The 17,854-nt window shown below is 38.0% G+C and overlaps 1 protein-coding gene across 3 annotated transcripts in view; it reads right to left on the bottom strand.

Annotated features, from left to right (window-relative positions):
- The window catches only part of METAP1D (methionyl aminopeptidase type 1D, mitochondrial), a 49,916-nt gene that overhangs the window by 12,259 nt on the left and 19,803 nt on the right, over nt 1-17,854 (bottom strand). For 2 of the 3 annotated variants that reach the window (XM_082763025.1, XM_082763027.1), the window contains exons 1-6: nt 16,318-16,425; nt 11,046-11,212; nt 8,320-8,469; nt 4,754-4,902; nt 4,000-4,042; nt 269-432 (exon numbers count right to left, since the gene is read on the bottom strand). In XM_082763025.1, coding sequence (XP_082619151.1) covers nt 269-432; nt 4,000-4,042; nt 4,754-4,902; nt 8,320-8,469; nt 11,046-11,212; nt 16,318-16,381 — 737 coding nt within the window. In that variant the 5' untranslated portion in view covers nt 16,382-16,425. Of the gene's footprint in view, nt 1-268; nt 433-3,999; nt 4,043-4,753; nt 4,903-8,319; nt 8,470-11,045; nt 11,213-16,317; nt 16,426-17,854 lie in introns of those variants that run through there. The other variant, XM_082763026.1, reaches the window with a different exon arrangement.

The following is a 17,854-nucleotide window of genomic DNA, read 5'->3' on the forward strand; positions in this document are numbered from 1 at the left end:
CAAATTACATCTGTTAATATAAATCTACCTTATGAATATCTTTGACTCTTTCCACAGTTATCTTTGCTGACCCTGGTGTAATTCACTTTAAAAAAAAAAAAATCTCTCTTACCCAAGGAACAACATTATAGCTTGGCAGTTCACATACTGATATCAGACTGAAATGATGGTTTTGAATCATAAAACATGTCATCAGCTTTATACCAAACCACCAATAACCTTTGTCCCACTTGCCAGCCCTCCCTTTACTTGTCAATATAAGGCTTACCTGATTGTGTTTCCAATTACAGAGAAGGGAGCCCCTGGTCTGCAAGCTGCAATTGCTTCATCTCTACATTTCCTGGCAACCTCCACTAACTTTTGACCAGATTTATCCACATTGCCCACCAAAAAGGTTTCAGAAGTGTCACCATGGTAGCCATTGTAATACACCTAAACACATGCAGAAATATAAAGACATTTTCTCATTTTGCATCTAGAAACATTACCTCCTGCATTAAATCTGTTATTTCTAGGAATGAGCTATGTGTTGCAACAGATAGGTCACTGGTAGGCTGCATTTGTGAGAATGAGACCAGAAAAGTGAAACATTGGAAAAACAAAAAACAAAAAACACATGAAAGACTGCAAGGTGCGTAAGGGTTGCCAATTAAAAACTCAACAAATGAAAAAGTTGTGCATTGCTGCCTAGCAGAGCACCAGGAGGTGACACAGGCAACATTGCTCAGCTACGGGCCATGATGCCAGCGGGGCCGTGAGCAAGAAGATGTTTTCGTGCCATGTGTGGGCTGTAGGGGGGCTTGGGGGACACCCAGAGTCCTGAGGGGTCCCTGGTGTTGGTCTCCCATCGGTGTCCTGCAGGGGTGAGGTGCTGAGCTTTATGCTGGCCGCAGGAGACCCACCACCATCTGGCTGGGAGACCCGTCCCTCTGTGGGGAATGTCCCCCGAGGGGCTTGGGGGTTATGCTTAGGTGGCAAATGTAGCACCCTGTTGAATTAATGACAGGCTTTTTTGTTTCGTTTTGCTTTGTTTTTGACATTTCATAGGCTTCAAGCCTTAGCTCTCCTGAAGTTCCCTCTGGGGCATGGGAAAGCCATGCAGGGCTCTGCAGTGCTGCACAGAAACGCGTTTTACAGCTCTGCAGTACGGCAGGCAGGCACACAACTGTGAGAGCAAGCCAAATTTCCCTACCAAAAGACAAATTATAATGGTGCACAGTTTTGATCTTCTAAAACATTTTTTTTTCCCCAAACAGTGGGCAACTATCCTCCCAGGACTAATGATTCACAAAGCTTGAAGCACTGAACTTTTGCCACTTGAGAGCAATTTGTGAAAGACACAGACTCACATTCCTTTTGGTCAATTCCAAACTGAAAAAAAAAAAAAAATAAAAAATGGCTACAGACAGTTTATTCCAAGGCCAGGTTTGTGTTGGGGGAGAGATTTAAAGAAATGCAAGCAGTTCCCAGTGAACAGCATTGTACAGGAAGATGAATGTCAGCGAGGATCCAACTTTGCCGTTTCCCCGTTGTACACCTCCCTCTGTCAGCTGAGGCTATCGCTAAATCTGCTTTTACAATTTAATGCCTGATGGGCAGATTTTATGCTAGCCAGTTCATATTTAAGCTGAACTAGTTCATTTTTAGCTCTAGCAAGTACGGCACTTAAACAAACAAACAAAAACATTACACATCATCATCCTGGAAAAACAAATACAGATTTAAAACACAGTAGAGCTTAAAATTAATAGTATTTACTGCAGGCTATCAACCACAATGATGTATTTTTGACATTAATAAACTACAACTACAGCACTAATTCTTTAAAAGTCAATGAAAGATTCAAGGTGTAAGAAATGTTACCTGGTAATGGCTGGCTGAAAATTGCACTGTGCTGTAGATTCTCTGATGCATAATGCTTCTGTTTCTACACTTAAATACATCCTAAAGGCTACTTGAATCAAGCCAATAAAATCTGTGTTTCATCTATGAAATTCTACCATTTTAATTGTGCAAAAATAGATTTTTTCTTCAAATAATTTATACATTGTGTGAAGTGTTTATAGTTAATAACCAGAATATTATTTAATCATTTTATAGAACCTGTACACAGTTATAAACAATTTGTTGTGGCACATTTACTTTGATTTTTACTCTCTTCCCCTGAGAAACATGCCAATTTTGCTCATTAAAATAAACTAAAAGATCAATTAACTAAACTGTAAAGTAATATTTCTTTCTTAGATAGTTTGGAACTGAACAGTTATCAAACACAACACAGTTCAGTTTCAAATGTTAAAAAAGTCTTTACAAAGATAATCAGCAATTCCTACCCTTGTAGGAATCTTCACATTTACAGAAACTTCGAGATTTAGTTTATTTTTGAGGGTAAGCAGAAAACAAATAAAATATATTTTCAAAAAGACAACTAACCTTTAGTCATACATAATTTGTAAACCAGGGTGAACAAGATGTGCAGACCACATTAATATAAAAATGTCTCACTTAGAATATCAGGGAGAGGATCTGTGATGTGAATTTACACTCTTTTTTTTTTTTTTGTTTAATCTAAGGAGTTATTATTCTGACAGATTAAGCTAAAAAAGAAAAAAACAAAAACAAAAACAACAACAACAACAAAAAAAACAAACTTAAAAGTACCTTAATGAGTTATAAAGAAATCAGATGTCAAATCCTTAGCTGTGACAAGCTGATTTAGTCTAGCAAATTAAGTAAAACTACATCAATTCACCACAGTGAAAAAATGAGGCCCAAAATATACTTTAAAAATGGTAGATCACTCTGTGTAAAACTGGCAGTCATAATTCTACAATTAGAAAGTATGGAGATGGGAAAGAAATTAGTAGAATTAAAAAAAAAAAAAGAAACAAAAAAAGAAACACAGTTCTGGATCAGATGCGAGTATACCATGGAAAAAGGTCACTGACCCTAATGTTCATAGAAAAAATATTTTAAAAAGCTTGAATCCCATGCTCAGAGGTAAGTCCACTTGAGATTTCTTTGCTTTTGCCAGTATGAAATTTGGGCCCATGGAAAATAGTATCAAATTACCAAGAATTTTTTAATGATTAAAAAATCTTGTTCCTATGTTACTCCCATATTGTAAAATAATGGTAGAATTCAAAAGACATCTGCACCCATATTAGAAATAAATTCACATTGGGAAAATAAAAACATCTATAATAAAAAAGAAAAAAAAAGCTTCTGCAAAACATGAATGCTTTTTGCTTTCTAAATGAAACAGAATTAGGTTCCCAGTTTCAGTATTTTCTTGCTCCTACAAAAATCCAGCCAGTGTTTATTTAAGTAGCTATAATTGGCCATTCTCTGGAAATATTAAGTCACGGTTATATCACACTATTTCTGTTTCTGCGCAAAAGGTTCAGGGCTTTTATACCAGAAATGGAACACAACACTACCTTCGGGGATTTTAATAAATGTAGGGAACACTGCTAGCAAAAGAGTTGCTGTCCAAATAGACTGACATACACAGGCCAATGTAGCCTCTAATGACAGAGTAAGATAATGACAGGCCCCACTCAAAATCAGCAGGAAGAGGAAGATCAATCTTGGCAGAGTGAAGGAAAAATGCTGGCTTTCTTCATGTTAGCTCATCTCATACATATCTATCTTCAGCTGCTGCCCAGTACTGCGGTGCTCTGCATTAACTACACAGTGGATCAATAACAATTACACCTTCTCAAAAACATGACACATAGCAGGATTGGGTTGACATTTCACTTAGGCCAACATTGATCTCAGTGCATCTGATTCCAGTCCTAAATTCAAGTCAGGCCTGGGTCTAGCTGGAATAAACACACAGTTAAAAACAAAAAAGGAAACCAGCTGCTTGTGCCTTGCCTTAGAAGTAAACAGCACATCCATCTGTGCGTTCCCCATCTCCGATCCACTATTCTTCCTGTTGCTACCAGGGACTCTAAAGTTGATCAAAGACTATTTTTTATATGAATTACTCACCGTGACATCAATGTTGATAATATCTCCATCCTGAAGAGGTCGACTGAAACATAAACAGAAAAGAAAAAAATAATGGTGACAGACAGTTCCCAACAAAGGGAATATAAGAATAAACACCTAATGACACATACATAAAAATCAGGGGGTAGGTATTTTGTGACGGAGGAAGGCAGAGGCAAACAGAATAACCATTTTTAATGTTCAGCTCTCACTACGTAGAGAACAAGTGTAGCTGAATATAAAATAATGAGAAACAACTGGCAGAAAAACATATCAACATCTGAAAAATCTACCATTATATTTATTCTTTTTCTCTCACTAGGGTTCGTATTTTACTTTGTGAGTAGCTGAATGTATTGCAAATAATAATAAAAAAAAAAACACAACATAAATTCAAATATATTTATTCCCTACCCTATACTTATTTTGCTGGAGAAAAAATAAATCAGAATTATTCTTGGTTCTATTTTTTCCCACACACTAAACTCTAAAGGCATTATGTGCTTTTTTGTTGTTGTTTTCTGTTGTTTTTTTTTGAAGTACTTGGACAAGCAGGATAATATTATTGTTGTTCTACTTCACATACATTTCTATAACATCTATCAGCATTGTGTGGTAACATAATATGCATCTGCAATACATTTACATATGACATGTAGTTAGGCTGAAATATGTTCAATATTAAACACAATTTATTAATTTCATTTTAACATTTTCATCCCCGGCGGTAAAATGTATATTATTGGGGAAATACCTGTCAGGAATACCATGACATACCACGTTGTTTACAGAAGTACAAACAGACTTTGGAAAACCTCCATAGCCCAGAGGTGAAGGATAGGCATTCTGTCTGATTATTTCATGATGAACAATGGAATCTATTTCTTCAGTTGTCATGCCAACCTAAAATATCAAACATAACATTCTGTTAAAAAAGCAAAGATAGTTTCTCATATTTACTGAATGTGATTGCAGCCAAACGTTTCGAAGAAACCTTGGATGTTTCAAATTCACTGCTTTGATACAAAACACTAAACTGTCTGATATACTTTATTGATATATTGGACCACTTTTTTTTTTTCTTCCTTTAAGAGAAAAAGGTTTTAAACCAAGCATGCAGTAGAAATAAGCATTCAAAGGTTCCTAGAAAACCTAAAATACGATCTACTTCCTTTCCATCCGTTTTTCCACATTTGCTTTCTCAAAGACACCAATTTTCCATGGCATCTTGTTTCAGTAGCTGCTGTAGAAATGTCTGGTTTTAATGCTTCCAGTCCTATAAAACACATTACTTTCCCCTTTTATTTGTAAAATAAAGGATATTCATTCTTCTAACTCTGCAGTACATATATCATTATGCACTTGTGCATTTTATGAAATTGTTCTCCAATTATTCTTTAATTTTGTAAAAGATTTAAATATTTGGGTTCATATCTTGAAGATATTTTACTTCAAGTTTCCACAGCCTAGGCAATCGTAGTGAATCTACAGGCACTTATTCATCTTTTTTAGGAATGTTCACTTCTATGTTTGACATTTTTTAGATTCACCTTTTTCTTGTGTTTTTATATATTTAAAAAACTCGTAAATCATTCAGCCATTTTCTGAGTATCTGTAGAGTGGAAAACGCACATGTTTAAAATAACATTCTTGCAGCTTTTCTTTTGGATAGACTGTCTCCAAAACGGTTAGAGCTGGGATTTGAAATTTGGTAGGGAAACCTCCCTCATTGAGAAGAAGTGCCTTTGAGGGTTCCTGTGCAAATTGATTTTGATTTGAATGAGTTTTGAGCCTTTGAAAATCATACTTTGTACACACACGCTATGGCAGCTATGATTTTTGAGGGCTTTTTCACAACACGTGGAATATAGGTAGGCTGTGGTGCAGAAGGCATACATAACCATATGTTGAAATATTCAGCGATCATGTACAGTGAATACAACAGAGTGCACTTGTGTCGTGCACTGAGGATAAAACCAGGTCTATTTGCTCAGCTTGCACCTTGTTCAGCACAAAAGCATATGAGGAGTGACAACCCCACCCAAGACACAATTTGGGGTTTCTGTGCAGCTCCCCTGCTTTGCAGCAGATGTGGTGGCTGGGATGGCAGCCACAGCCCTGCGCGCTGTCCGTATCGGATGCTGCAGCCACTGGTTCTGGATAAACACAGGTCTGTTGCTCCTGCCTTCGCTCACCCATCTATCACCTTCAGCATGTAGGCAGACTGAAGCGTTACGTAGCACACTGGGTGCTGCCACTGCCCAGGGAATTCAGTGTGGCTTTTGGATGCTCAGTGGACAGCTCTGTGTTCTCTGTGGGGGAGGGGCTTATGTCCTACAAATAAATCTTGTTTTAGTGGTACCTGTTTTGCTTTTAAATGATCTTTTGTTAGCTTCGCAATTTTGGGGAGACACCTACTGCACACCTCATCCCTTACGTGGGGCAGGGCAATGTGATGGTATCCAACAAAATACTTCCATGTCATAGATTTTGCTATTTTTTTCCAAATCTTTTCCCCAAGCCTATGAAGTGCTATCATATATAATACCATATGGTGGTTTTAAGTCCAACAGGCAATATATGCCAACAGCAAAAACATATGCCTGGCCCAAACATTGTTCTTCTGCATCTAGATGTTATAATGACACCTTTGTCATACTGGGGGATGTTACTGCTGTTAGATAAAGCACAGACATGAGCTTTTTTCAAGGGCTGAGTGCAAGGTAGGCTTAGCAGGACCACAGGAACAAGTGGAGGGATGGGGCTCTTCAGATAAAATAGGAATACAGAGCCTACCTTACAAGGATAGCCTAAAAGAGCTTGGTTTATTTCGCCTGGCGCCCTGAAAGCTGTAATGCTCTATTACTGCGTGAAGGGGATAGGCTCAAGGAAAGGCAGGAAGCGGTTTAAATTAAAGAGTAGGGTTGGCAGAAGAATAAACTTGTTGCACGTAGAAAACGCTCCCTGTTGATAATAGAAGGCCTTGCAACATCCCTCCATTCAGAGCAGCCATAGCCAAAAACTAGTGCAGAATGGAGCTCCCACATCTCTGAAATGGGCTGGGGCTGGCCTGGGCAGTGGTCTCAGCTCTCTGTGCCAGCTCCCTTCCTCCCAGCCCCACTGCCCCAGCTCCTGGTGACCACTTTGCTTACACAATTTCCTTCTCTACAATCGTTGTTAAAATATGTAGCCTTTTGCTATTATGTACTATATGGCACATACTACCAACTGCATCATAAGCTACACTGTGCTGCATACAGATGCATTTTCTGCATAATAACAACTAAAGAGTTTTAGTGAAAAACTGCTCTCGTTCATAATCCACACCACACTCTTGAGGTAAGGTCCTGGTTCTTCAGAAACAGGTATGTGTCCGTAACTTAACACAACTAAGTTTCACTATACTGGGAAATAATTGCACATAAGTTAAACACTCATGAGCATATGTAAGATTAAAAGCCTCAGGCATTTTTGCTATTGGCCACCCCAGCTCCAGAATTAAACCTCTGTGACAGCATGATGAGAACTGAAAGAAAAATGTATGGTAAACCGATAATTTTTTCCCCTTCTATGTCAATGGCGTTGACTTACAGCTCCCATCTATCTCTGCATCTCATAGCTACTCAACTCATTTTACCTTATTCAGTATGCTATTACATGAAATACCAAGGCAAGGTAAAAAAAGCACTCCTTCATCTGCAAAAACTTGTAGTAGGCTCCTCCCAGTACATTTTTACTTGGGTGGTATCCCAAAAACCATACTGTAGAAACATTACTGGAAACCATGAGGCTTTATTAGCAATGCACTCTGGAAAATTGTATGGAGCCTGGCAGCTGTTTTTTCCAACAGCAGTTTGAAGATTTGTGTTGCGCTGACCCCATGGGACAGCGAGGAGCTGAAGGATGGACGGTAACAGAGGCAGCAGCCCAGCCCCTGGGCCTTGCACACATGCAGAGCCAAAAAGCAGAATGTATAGAAAGATGGGCCATGAAATTACAGGAAAAAATGTATCATGGGCCTTATGAGAAACTCATTTGATTTGGCACATCCAAACAGCAGGAGATTACAGACACACATGTGCCAGCAGCTCTAAGTACCACATGGGTCTAAAATACTGAAATAATTAAGCAGGTATACCATGGATGGGATCAAAAGTTAATAAATCCTTCTTTTATCAGAATCTAACTTCAGGTTGGATGCATATTAAGGTCAGTAAACAAATAAACAAACAAAAAGTAGGAAAAAAAAACAAAAAAAACAGCAAGAATGTGAAAGCATAAAAGACATCCAAGCTGTTTTGGGACTTACGCAATCATTACCTTTAAGCCCTTTCCAGCCAGAAGCAGGACACGACGGGCCAATTGACAAGCTTGACGAAGCCCTTGAATCTGATCTTCATTCTTAATTTCTATGTCGTCTCCCCAGTCTGGTACAATGCCTGTCGTCACATAGTCTGGCTTCTTTATGTGCTTGGAGAAAAAGGATTGAAAATGAAGATCAGAAAACTGAGCATGACAATGGGATCATTTTCTCAGATACTGCCTCCTGCTTCATGGCAGCTTGCCCTTTCTGTCGTAGTATCGACCTTCCTAAGCCATCAGGGCAAACCCTCAAGGCTGCCTCAGTATTTCTTCCACTGCCCTTTTGAACTTAACATTGCCTGTTACTACTGACTTATACAGTCTGTTAAACTCCCTGTACTGAAGTCCCGGATACTGCATCCCACTTTCAGCACAGTCTCAAGTTCTAAAACTGTGAAAGACTTAAAAACTTTTTATTTTCCTTTGCAAAGAGTGACACATCTTATACAGAAGGCATCTAAACACCACAACTGACTGGAAAACAGACAGAATTAGACTCAATAACAAAATTGTTCAATTCCTCAGTTTCTTGCTCAGAAAAAACTCCTATTAACTTTCACAAGATTGTGCTTTGACTAAGAATCTTAGGATTTAACTTATTTTAATTTAGAGGTTTTACTTATTAATCCAGTTTTCATGTTTATGTGCAAACCTATCCATCTATAATAGTACGTGAGGGTATCCCAATTTGCTGTGACAAGGAAAGTGTAATAAACTTTATTTTCTGTTCCTGCAGAAAATTCGCAGACTTTACATAGAGGTGAAATTTCATTTCTCATTTTTTTAAGAAAATCCACAATAATTTCATGATGAGTACATAAACACAGAAAACTAGTAACAATGGTAACATCTTGCACTGTGAGGGAACTGTGCTTTGTCTCAGTGGGTGCTGGGCTGTTTCACCTGTGGGGTGCGAGAGTCGCTTCACCCACCACAGCTGGGCTTTGCACTGATTCACAAAATACAGAATCAAGCTGGCAGGGCAGAAAGTAAAGTGGCCAGTTAGGCTGTATACAACAAGACCATACAACATCCCAGTGTAGGAGTGAAGAAGAGTGGTGTAGCCTATTAACTCCAGTGGGACTTCCAATAGGGAGACTATTGTTACTCCCACTGGTATTTTGTCGTTTCTACTCTGAGAGAGTGCAACTGTATCCTTAATGAACTCACATCAACAGAATTTCACATTTCCATTCCATTCCAAATAATAGAATATCAGCCCTTACAGCATTTGCAATAGTCTGGGACTTAATTTAGAAGAAATTTAGAATTAATTTAATTTAGAAGAAAGAACAAAAAAACACATTTGCTGGATTACCAACTCCATACACTACAGCACCCCCACCATCCCCTTGGAGGGCACTGATCTTGTAAACTGCTGAGACCTGACCCTGCTGACCTGTGAGATCTGTTAAGGAAAAAGCCCAAAGCAGTGGATGTACAAGTATCTATGTATACAGTTTCACACCAAGATTTTGGGAAAAAAACAAAACAAAACAAAACAAAACACCATGTTATTTTAATATGATTTCTGGCACACTCTGTATAAAGTGATAACCTTGTCCTCAAGTTTTCAGAATTGAAAAATTGGACTGATTTTTGACAGTCTAAGCACAGTAATCTGTGAACTCTACTTTTCAGTATGATAATGTATTTGTTCCTCTTTATCCTAAAAGAAGTATCTAAATACAGAAAAAAAAAAAAAAAGTTCTATAATTTTTAAACCTTTGAAAACATATAAAGCACAAAACTTTATACTTCAAAGCTTTCTTTCCCTGCACACCAAGCTTCCACGGTCTTTAGGAGACCTGATGTAACTGCCCTACTACATTCAGCATCATTACCTGCTTTCATATACAACATGGTTTTTGTACTTTAGGCCCATGGAAGTATTCCGTATTTTGCATAAGAAATCTATAATCACGTGTAAAGTAAGATGAAATATAAATACTAATAATCATCCTGAAAAGCATGGTTTAGAAAGGGTAATTTTTTGGCTAAAGGAAAGATACTAAACAGTTGAACTGTATGTTGTAAATAACAACAACAAAAAAGGAAACCATCAGTGGAAAACATGTTTAAATTACATGAGAAAAAAAAAGTTATTTTGGCTGTAATGTAAATAAAAACAAAAATATACGTTGGAAGAAAAAAAAATACTCAGTGACAGTAAAAAATAGTTTAAAAGGAGCAGTGGGGCTATGCGGCAGCTACCAGCAGGTATTGTATGCTCTTATCTTAAATCTGATGTAACCAATTAAGAAAACATTCAGGAAGAAATAAATATTTTTGTAATTAGCTTGTGAGAGATTTATACAGAAAAGGATTCAGATGATCACAAATGATTCCTAATGATTTCTGGTAGGGTTGTCTATACTTGCCCAAAAGGAGAACCTGGACCCAGAAGCGTTAAGTGTTGACAGATGATTATAATATTCCATGTTTATACTACAGTAACTTAACAAGCCCCAGGTTTAAACTCCCTAATAACTAGATATGTCACGCTGTTTTACATGGTAGGGAACTGAAAACTTCTCTCACCAGTGCTCCTATTTTAAATACCTGATCATACCACAGGACTGTATCCAAACCCCCAGCTGTTGGACAACGAATGCACTTGAACACGTGTGCAGCCAACCCCTGTATTGACTGAAAAACTGATTAGATAATAGAAATTGCAGTACCTTGGGAACTGGGTGAGCCGGAGAAACTGTGGCTGGCAAAACTATACTATAAGCAGTATTTCTTTGTCCCTGAAAAAAGAAGCATCTTCGTTGTTGATTGCTTGACTGCCTGTGCAGGTAGACACGATTGCACGAAGAAAAAATTCTGTGGCAGCCAGTCACAGAACCTGTTAACAGATAAGTTAAAATTGGTTAACATTTTTTTACTATGGTATAAAATGTAAGTATGAAAGAAGAAAGACACCATGTAATAGAAACTGCAAAACACATGCAGCAGCCAAAGGTAGTTCAGGAAGTTGTTCAAATCTTGTACCATTAGGGCATTAACACCAAGAAGCAATGAGAACAAAAAACCTCCCAAAGCAATACATCACAGCTTTACAAAGCACTATATCTAATTTGGTTTGATGCATTAAAAAGCAGTGTGGATAAGTTCCCCAAACCAGTACTGACACCCCAACCTGTTTGTAGCAATTTGCATGGCTGGAAGGGGCACTGCACAAGGCTTGGGGAAAGGGTAAATAAGGCACAACAGCAAGTAATCAGGAGAGAAAAAAATAATTTTGTGTTGATTTCAGACATTTTGATCTGTATTCTTGATGAATTGGTGACATATTTGAGCATAAGCACGTTAACATTGCTCTCGTCATTTGCATGAAGATTCAAAAAACGGGGTTCAATCTGGAGTCACCTCCCGCCTGGCAGGGAACAAAACAAACGTCGAGAGATTTTTAAACTTGGCCAAGGGCAATTGAGGGAATTGAAGTTTGTAATTGACTTGGAATATTTGAATCAGATTTCTACCTAATTCATATGGGAATTTGGAATGATAGTTCCTCAGAGTATTCATTGCCCAAACAAGCATCAAAACAGGGAAGTACGCTAAATTTGAGAGGATTCTTTACACTGCCCAGCTAAACACTGATAAAACATAGCACATTTTTTTCAATGCACAAAAATTCTATAATGTAAATTTGTTTATTTATTTATTTTAATTACCTTAGAATAAATTCCACATAATAGTTAAGCTACTTTTGAAAAAGATAATATGTAGACAAATACATGAGCAATCTTCCCTGGCAAGTAACCAATATTAATAATTACTCTTTAGTAAAATGAAAGTGGTTTTGTTTAGATGGAAGTAAATAAACTTTTCATCACAGAATTTAAGAAATTCATCTACTGCATATTTTTAACTACGTAAAGATGATTTCTAAAAGAGTTTCTTCCATAATTTGTACCTTTTTATTTTACTGTAAACTTCCTTCCTTTCTTTGGATGCATTTATCATGTCCAGACGCAAATAATATCCTTCCACACGCATGCTGGGCTTACAGATGTCCCTTTTACAACATCCCATGATATACAGATTTGAACTACAAAATTCTTTTGGAGCCCCAAGAAACTGAATGCAGTTGTTGAGTGAGGTTTGTTTCAGAAGGGTTTGTGACTGTCTCTTTGCACACCGAGTGGCGGTAAGTTTGGCTAACAGAATCTTAATTTGTGTAACACCTGAGAGGTTGTAGAGACTTTTAGTCAATGCAAGCAGATTTTTACTGTTGTTTTAACTTGTTTATAAGTAATGAGGTGGAGTTGGTGGGAGAGGCTCTGATCTAGCTCCCAGTATAACCTGGGTACCTATGGAAAGTTGCCTACTTCCAGAGGGAAGAGAGTGCCTTCGTGGAGCTGGAGCTGTGCCCTTAACAGGGGGCTAGATTGGTTTGAGGCTGTGTAAATAACCACCTCAATCATTAGCCTCCTCACATAAGACTTTCCTAGGGTCATCTTCACAAGAAAAGATTCTTGTCCAGTTTAAAAAAATAAACTCTAGGCCATCTACCATACAGAGCATAGACACTCATCCACAGAGCCTGAAGCATCTTGCAAACTCGCCAGCCGGTTTGCACACATTTCTGGAAGCTAGAAACACAGAATCTGCAGAGGCAGCAACTTCTGGCTCCTCAGAAGTAGCGCTCTACTTTTACAAAGAGCAGCAGAAGTACCTGGCTCTTACCGCGGCTGAACGTATTTACACTCAGCTCCATATGGCTGCGATAAACGCACTGAAACCCCACAGTCAGGGACACGGTCAGCTGAAGTCCACACAGACATCACTACGTGACCGTGTGTTTCAAACGCTCTCCCTGATGATTGGCACGGCACGCTGCCGCTGCACCTGTCCTACCGCTGCGATTTTAATTGGTGGAAAAAAAGGTGCAAGTGCGCCTGTCAATTACTCTACAATAGAACTTCAAATGTCCCAAATACGTGATCTCAGATGCATCAAACCTATTTAGATCCGTGTGTGCGCGCCTATCGACTATCCCGCATTCAGAAGGGATGCCTTTTTATTTAGAATAAAATTTTTACCTCTGTTCCCCCAAAGACACACTGTAAGTGTTGTCACAAGATAACAGGATAATAAGGTAGTGTAGCCTAACTACTCATTATAAACCAGACACACACAAAATATCTCCTACTCGAGCAGGTGAAATGCGACAACCAAATAAATATCACTATAGTATAATCTGACTCCTATAGCACATCGTAAGAATTACAAACACAGGACAACTAAATCTTTATTTGAAATATAAAAAAAAATATATAAGAGAAAACATTCTCCTTCAAAGTAAAAATAAAATGGCATTAAAACATAATGAAGTTACTGTTTTATAATGAAAATCTGGACTCCATCCACACACTTCCTTCCTTAAGAAGGCCTTCCTAATGTCTCCACAGCTTCTTCTATTTTTTAAGCTCCCATATTCACAGCTAATTTGATATAGCAACATCATCAATCACCGGAGACAGGAACAACTGGCTGTAAGCTCCAAGTCTTGCTCAGATTGCTGGGGCTTGCTCCCCAGCCCTTCCAGCCAGCACAGCTTTTGTCAGCATCCGATTCACTTCCACAACACCGACGCTCAAGCGCATCCTTTTTGTTACGCTTTCTGTGTATATTAATTACGACGAGATGGCTCATAAAGGCAGGATTTATGCGGCTTCCAGTGGAATTGCAGCCATCAGAGAGCCGGGTAGCCCCGTAACACACACCAGTGCAGGCAGGATGCAAAGCTGCCCATCTGCGCCTTTCTTCTCTCCCTCAACAGCAAGGCCTTGCCACTTGCCATGAATAACAGAATATTTACTAGCAACCGCAATAATGAAAATTATTATCGGTGTTACTGAAATTACATCAGCAGATACGATGCTCCGAGCGCAGAAAATTACAGACAACTGCTCCCCTGACTCCATGGTGAATCATCCTGTGCAGTCTGCATGCACGCGCCTTCTGCTGGAGCTGCTGGATTCCTCAGCACACCTTCTATGCTTTAATTTGTATTAATAATATAAATATGCACTGCAAGCTTTTGTGAATTGCCAGATGGATTTATCTTTTGTGGAAATTACATTTTCTTTTCCTTTTAAATGAGCCAGCCAAAGGGGCTGAATACAGAATTTGAGTATGATGATGGGTGGGAGCATTTTAAGTGACTGATTTTGCAGCACAAATGTGCCCTATATTTATTAGCCTTTTACTCTAGGTCTATTTTAATTGTTATCTGTTCATGCATGCTACACTATATAATGAAATGCTCCCATTTCACTCTCAGAGCAGAGAGTTTTTTATGTGTATCTCTATTAATGACCCTTAATTAAGTTGATTTTAGTCATTTAACTGTGATTTTCCTCTGGTCAAGAAGTATTTTTAAAGAGAGATGTTGGAAATGAACTCTCATTTAAGCACTTTTCTTAATGCTTTTTGTTCAACAGTTACAGCAATTTACCAGCTATGTTTTCAATGAGGTACGAGGTGGCCATGCAAAAAACTGTTCATCTACGTGAATCATCAAATGTGATTGTTAGCAAACAATTTTTTGGTATTTGTTTATGATGGACTTCAAATTTACAAACAATTAGCAAAAACGTTACCACAGGCTAAAGTTCATGACAGTTCTAAGCCACAACAAACACGAGTACATGGTAAAACAGACAAAAAAATAAAATTAGGATATTTTAAAACAATCTACATCACAAAATCCATCAAAGTGTCTACAAAAGCACAGTAGTGACATTATTTAGGATTACAAGAATTAATACCTAATTGATTTAGTAAATAAAACTAACTTGCTCTCGTTAAAGTGAATCTTACTTAATATATATGAACAATTAACTCAATAACATCAAAAGCATTGTTCAGATAACTAATTTTTAAAAATGTAATTTTATCTATTTTATAAACTGTAAAATAATGACCAAGGAGATGTTCTTAGTATATGGATATTTGAGGATAAAGAGGATAAAATACTAGAGATCCTTAATTTGGCTTGTCGGGCCATCTTATTATCATATCATAATTTTGCATCTTGTGAATTTTCCTTTTTTTTTTTTTTTCCTGAAACTTCAGAGCAATGAAGTTTACAGTAAGGAACTAAAAACACAATAGGCAATAATATATGGAATCCAACCAATGCAATTAGGTAAGATTTTAGACAGTTTTTTACTGTTAATTACTTAACGCTCACATTTTTCAATCTGAAACAATGGTTGTGGTTTTGTAGATCTTTATTTGTTACTGTAATTACAGCTGTCTTAATAAAACACTGACTTTGTAATCCCAGTGTTTCAGGGGTATATATAAGCTTCAAAAATAGAATGGGAAAGATTAAAGGTTCTCTCCAACTCTGTGTAACCTGTGTAACAGAAGAGTAGCTCACATTTCACAAGCAATAACCTGTGCATTTAAAAAAAAAAAAAAGAAGAAGAAGAAGAAGAAGAAAAAGAACAACATAGGGAAATGCCTCAGGCAGAAGTTGAAACTGATTGGGCAAAGTAGAAGGACAAGAGCCCTTGAAATTAAACAAAAGCAAATTCATTCTGTTGACAGATGTTGATTACATCAAAGCCGCGAAAGAACTTTTTTCTTTTTCTTTTTTCCCCTTTTTTGCAACTAATACCTCTGCATTCTCTATACATTAAGGATATAACATATCTTAATCAACACAACCCAACATGTAATAATTTTTAAATTTGGTCAAAGTATATTGTAACAAGGTCTTAACGACAGGCTTCTCTAAACAAGAGTGTATTCACATGGTCATGTCTGCATACCCGTGCTGGTCACGCCATCATCAGCCCCTTACTTCCAGGGGTTAACTGCTCTGGCAGCCAAATAAAATACAGAGAGAGCTGTGTAATTATGGAGACAGTCAAAGGGCAGACTCTATTTTGAAATCTATTTGCACAGACAAGGTCTTCCAATTTCGCTTACAGGAAACAAGCTGGTAAAGGGGGTCTCCTCCTCTCCAGATGCTTTCCACACTTTTTTCCCACATCAGGAAATCATGGACATGGACACCATGCAGCACTGTTTCCTGGATTACAGGACTATGTCATTACAGGGAGAAGAGCAAGCCCATGCTCTTGAGAAATATTTCCTCCTAATTGCCCATATTAGGGGAAACCAAAACCCACAAGGACTACTGAAAATGCGACTAGCAGCAATTTGTAAACAGGACACAGCCACAGTCGTCACGATGGTACTGGAAAAGAGAAAACAGAAATGAAAGGGTAAAAACACTCTGTTTTTAATAGCATGATTGGGGAAATGAAATATTCATCAGGGTAGATGTGACTTCAGTTATAACAGCAACACATTGGTGAAAACCTCGACAGCAATATGATTATGACTGTACCCTGACCAACCAAAATCAAGACCAGTATATTGTAAGCATTATATTCAGGTTGTCATTGTTCTATTCAATTACTGAAATTAGCTAGATATTGATGGTAGAAGTTGTTTAGTTAATAAAGGAAGTGAAGGGATTGCTGTCCTTATTACCTCCCAAGAGCCGGTAAAGCAAGCCAATGGCCAAATGCTGACCGGCTCCAGTGCAGCAGCATGAGCCCTGGTGCCGCTGCCACTGGGATTCCCCTGCGATGCTGAACAAAGGCGAGCTGGGCCCTCAGGACCAGTGACGCTCCCTGATAATTAAAATTTTGCCCTTACTTCACGGAGAGTGGAGACAGGCAATTTATTTGCTGTGCACTAATACAAACGAGTGTTTTAATTGGTTGTAAATTTATAAACTGTATGGAAATGCATTCTTGTTTGGCTTTTTGTTGTTATTACTTGCTCTAGACTGGCACACTAAAATGATGAATCGGAGCCTTCTGAATAATACAGTTCTTCTAATTCATTATTCAATCAAACTTATGGCCAACAAAATAGCTGTTCTGCAAGTTGGTAAACTGGGAAATCACAGAGAATCAGAAACTCTTCTATTTACAGGAAGGATGACAGCCTAAGGGTACTTCATCCCAATAATAACAACATTCAAGTAATAGTGCCCAGGTCACGACAAGCCATGACCCTCCCCATAGCTCCGTCAGGAAGTTGGCTTGGTGCCACCTTTTATCAGCAGCAACTGAGTGCAACTTCAACAAACAAGAAGAAAAGGAAAAATTAATGTTATAGTCTCAAAACCCCCTTCAACCACTTCCCTGAGTTCCTGTGTATATATATGTATATATATACACACATAGTCACACCAAGCCAGTGACTGAGCAAAATTCTGGTGTCATTAAACAGCATGTTGTCATTTTATTACAGGATTTAAAAAAATAGAGAGTACCATCTAGCTATATCTAAATTATATTGATTCATATACCAAGGGAAATTAATTGTCTGCTACACAAAATGTGATTGGGCTGTAACACTTAACTTTGGAAACAGAGCACTGTAGCTCTCCACTTCAGTTTTCCATCCCAGTGCAATTTCTACTAAATCTCTCTCCAACAGCATAACA

This window comes from Aythya marila (assembly GCF_965140915.1).
Source record: "Aythya marila genome assembly, chromosome: 6".
In the NCBI taxonomy this organism is placed as follows: Eukaryota; Metazoa; Chordata; class Aves; order Anseriformes; family Anatidae; genus Aythya; species Aythya marila.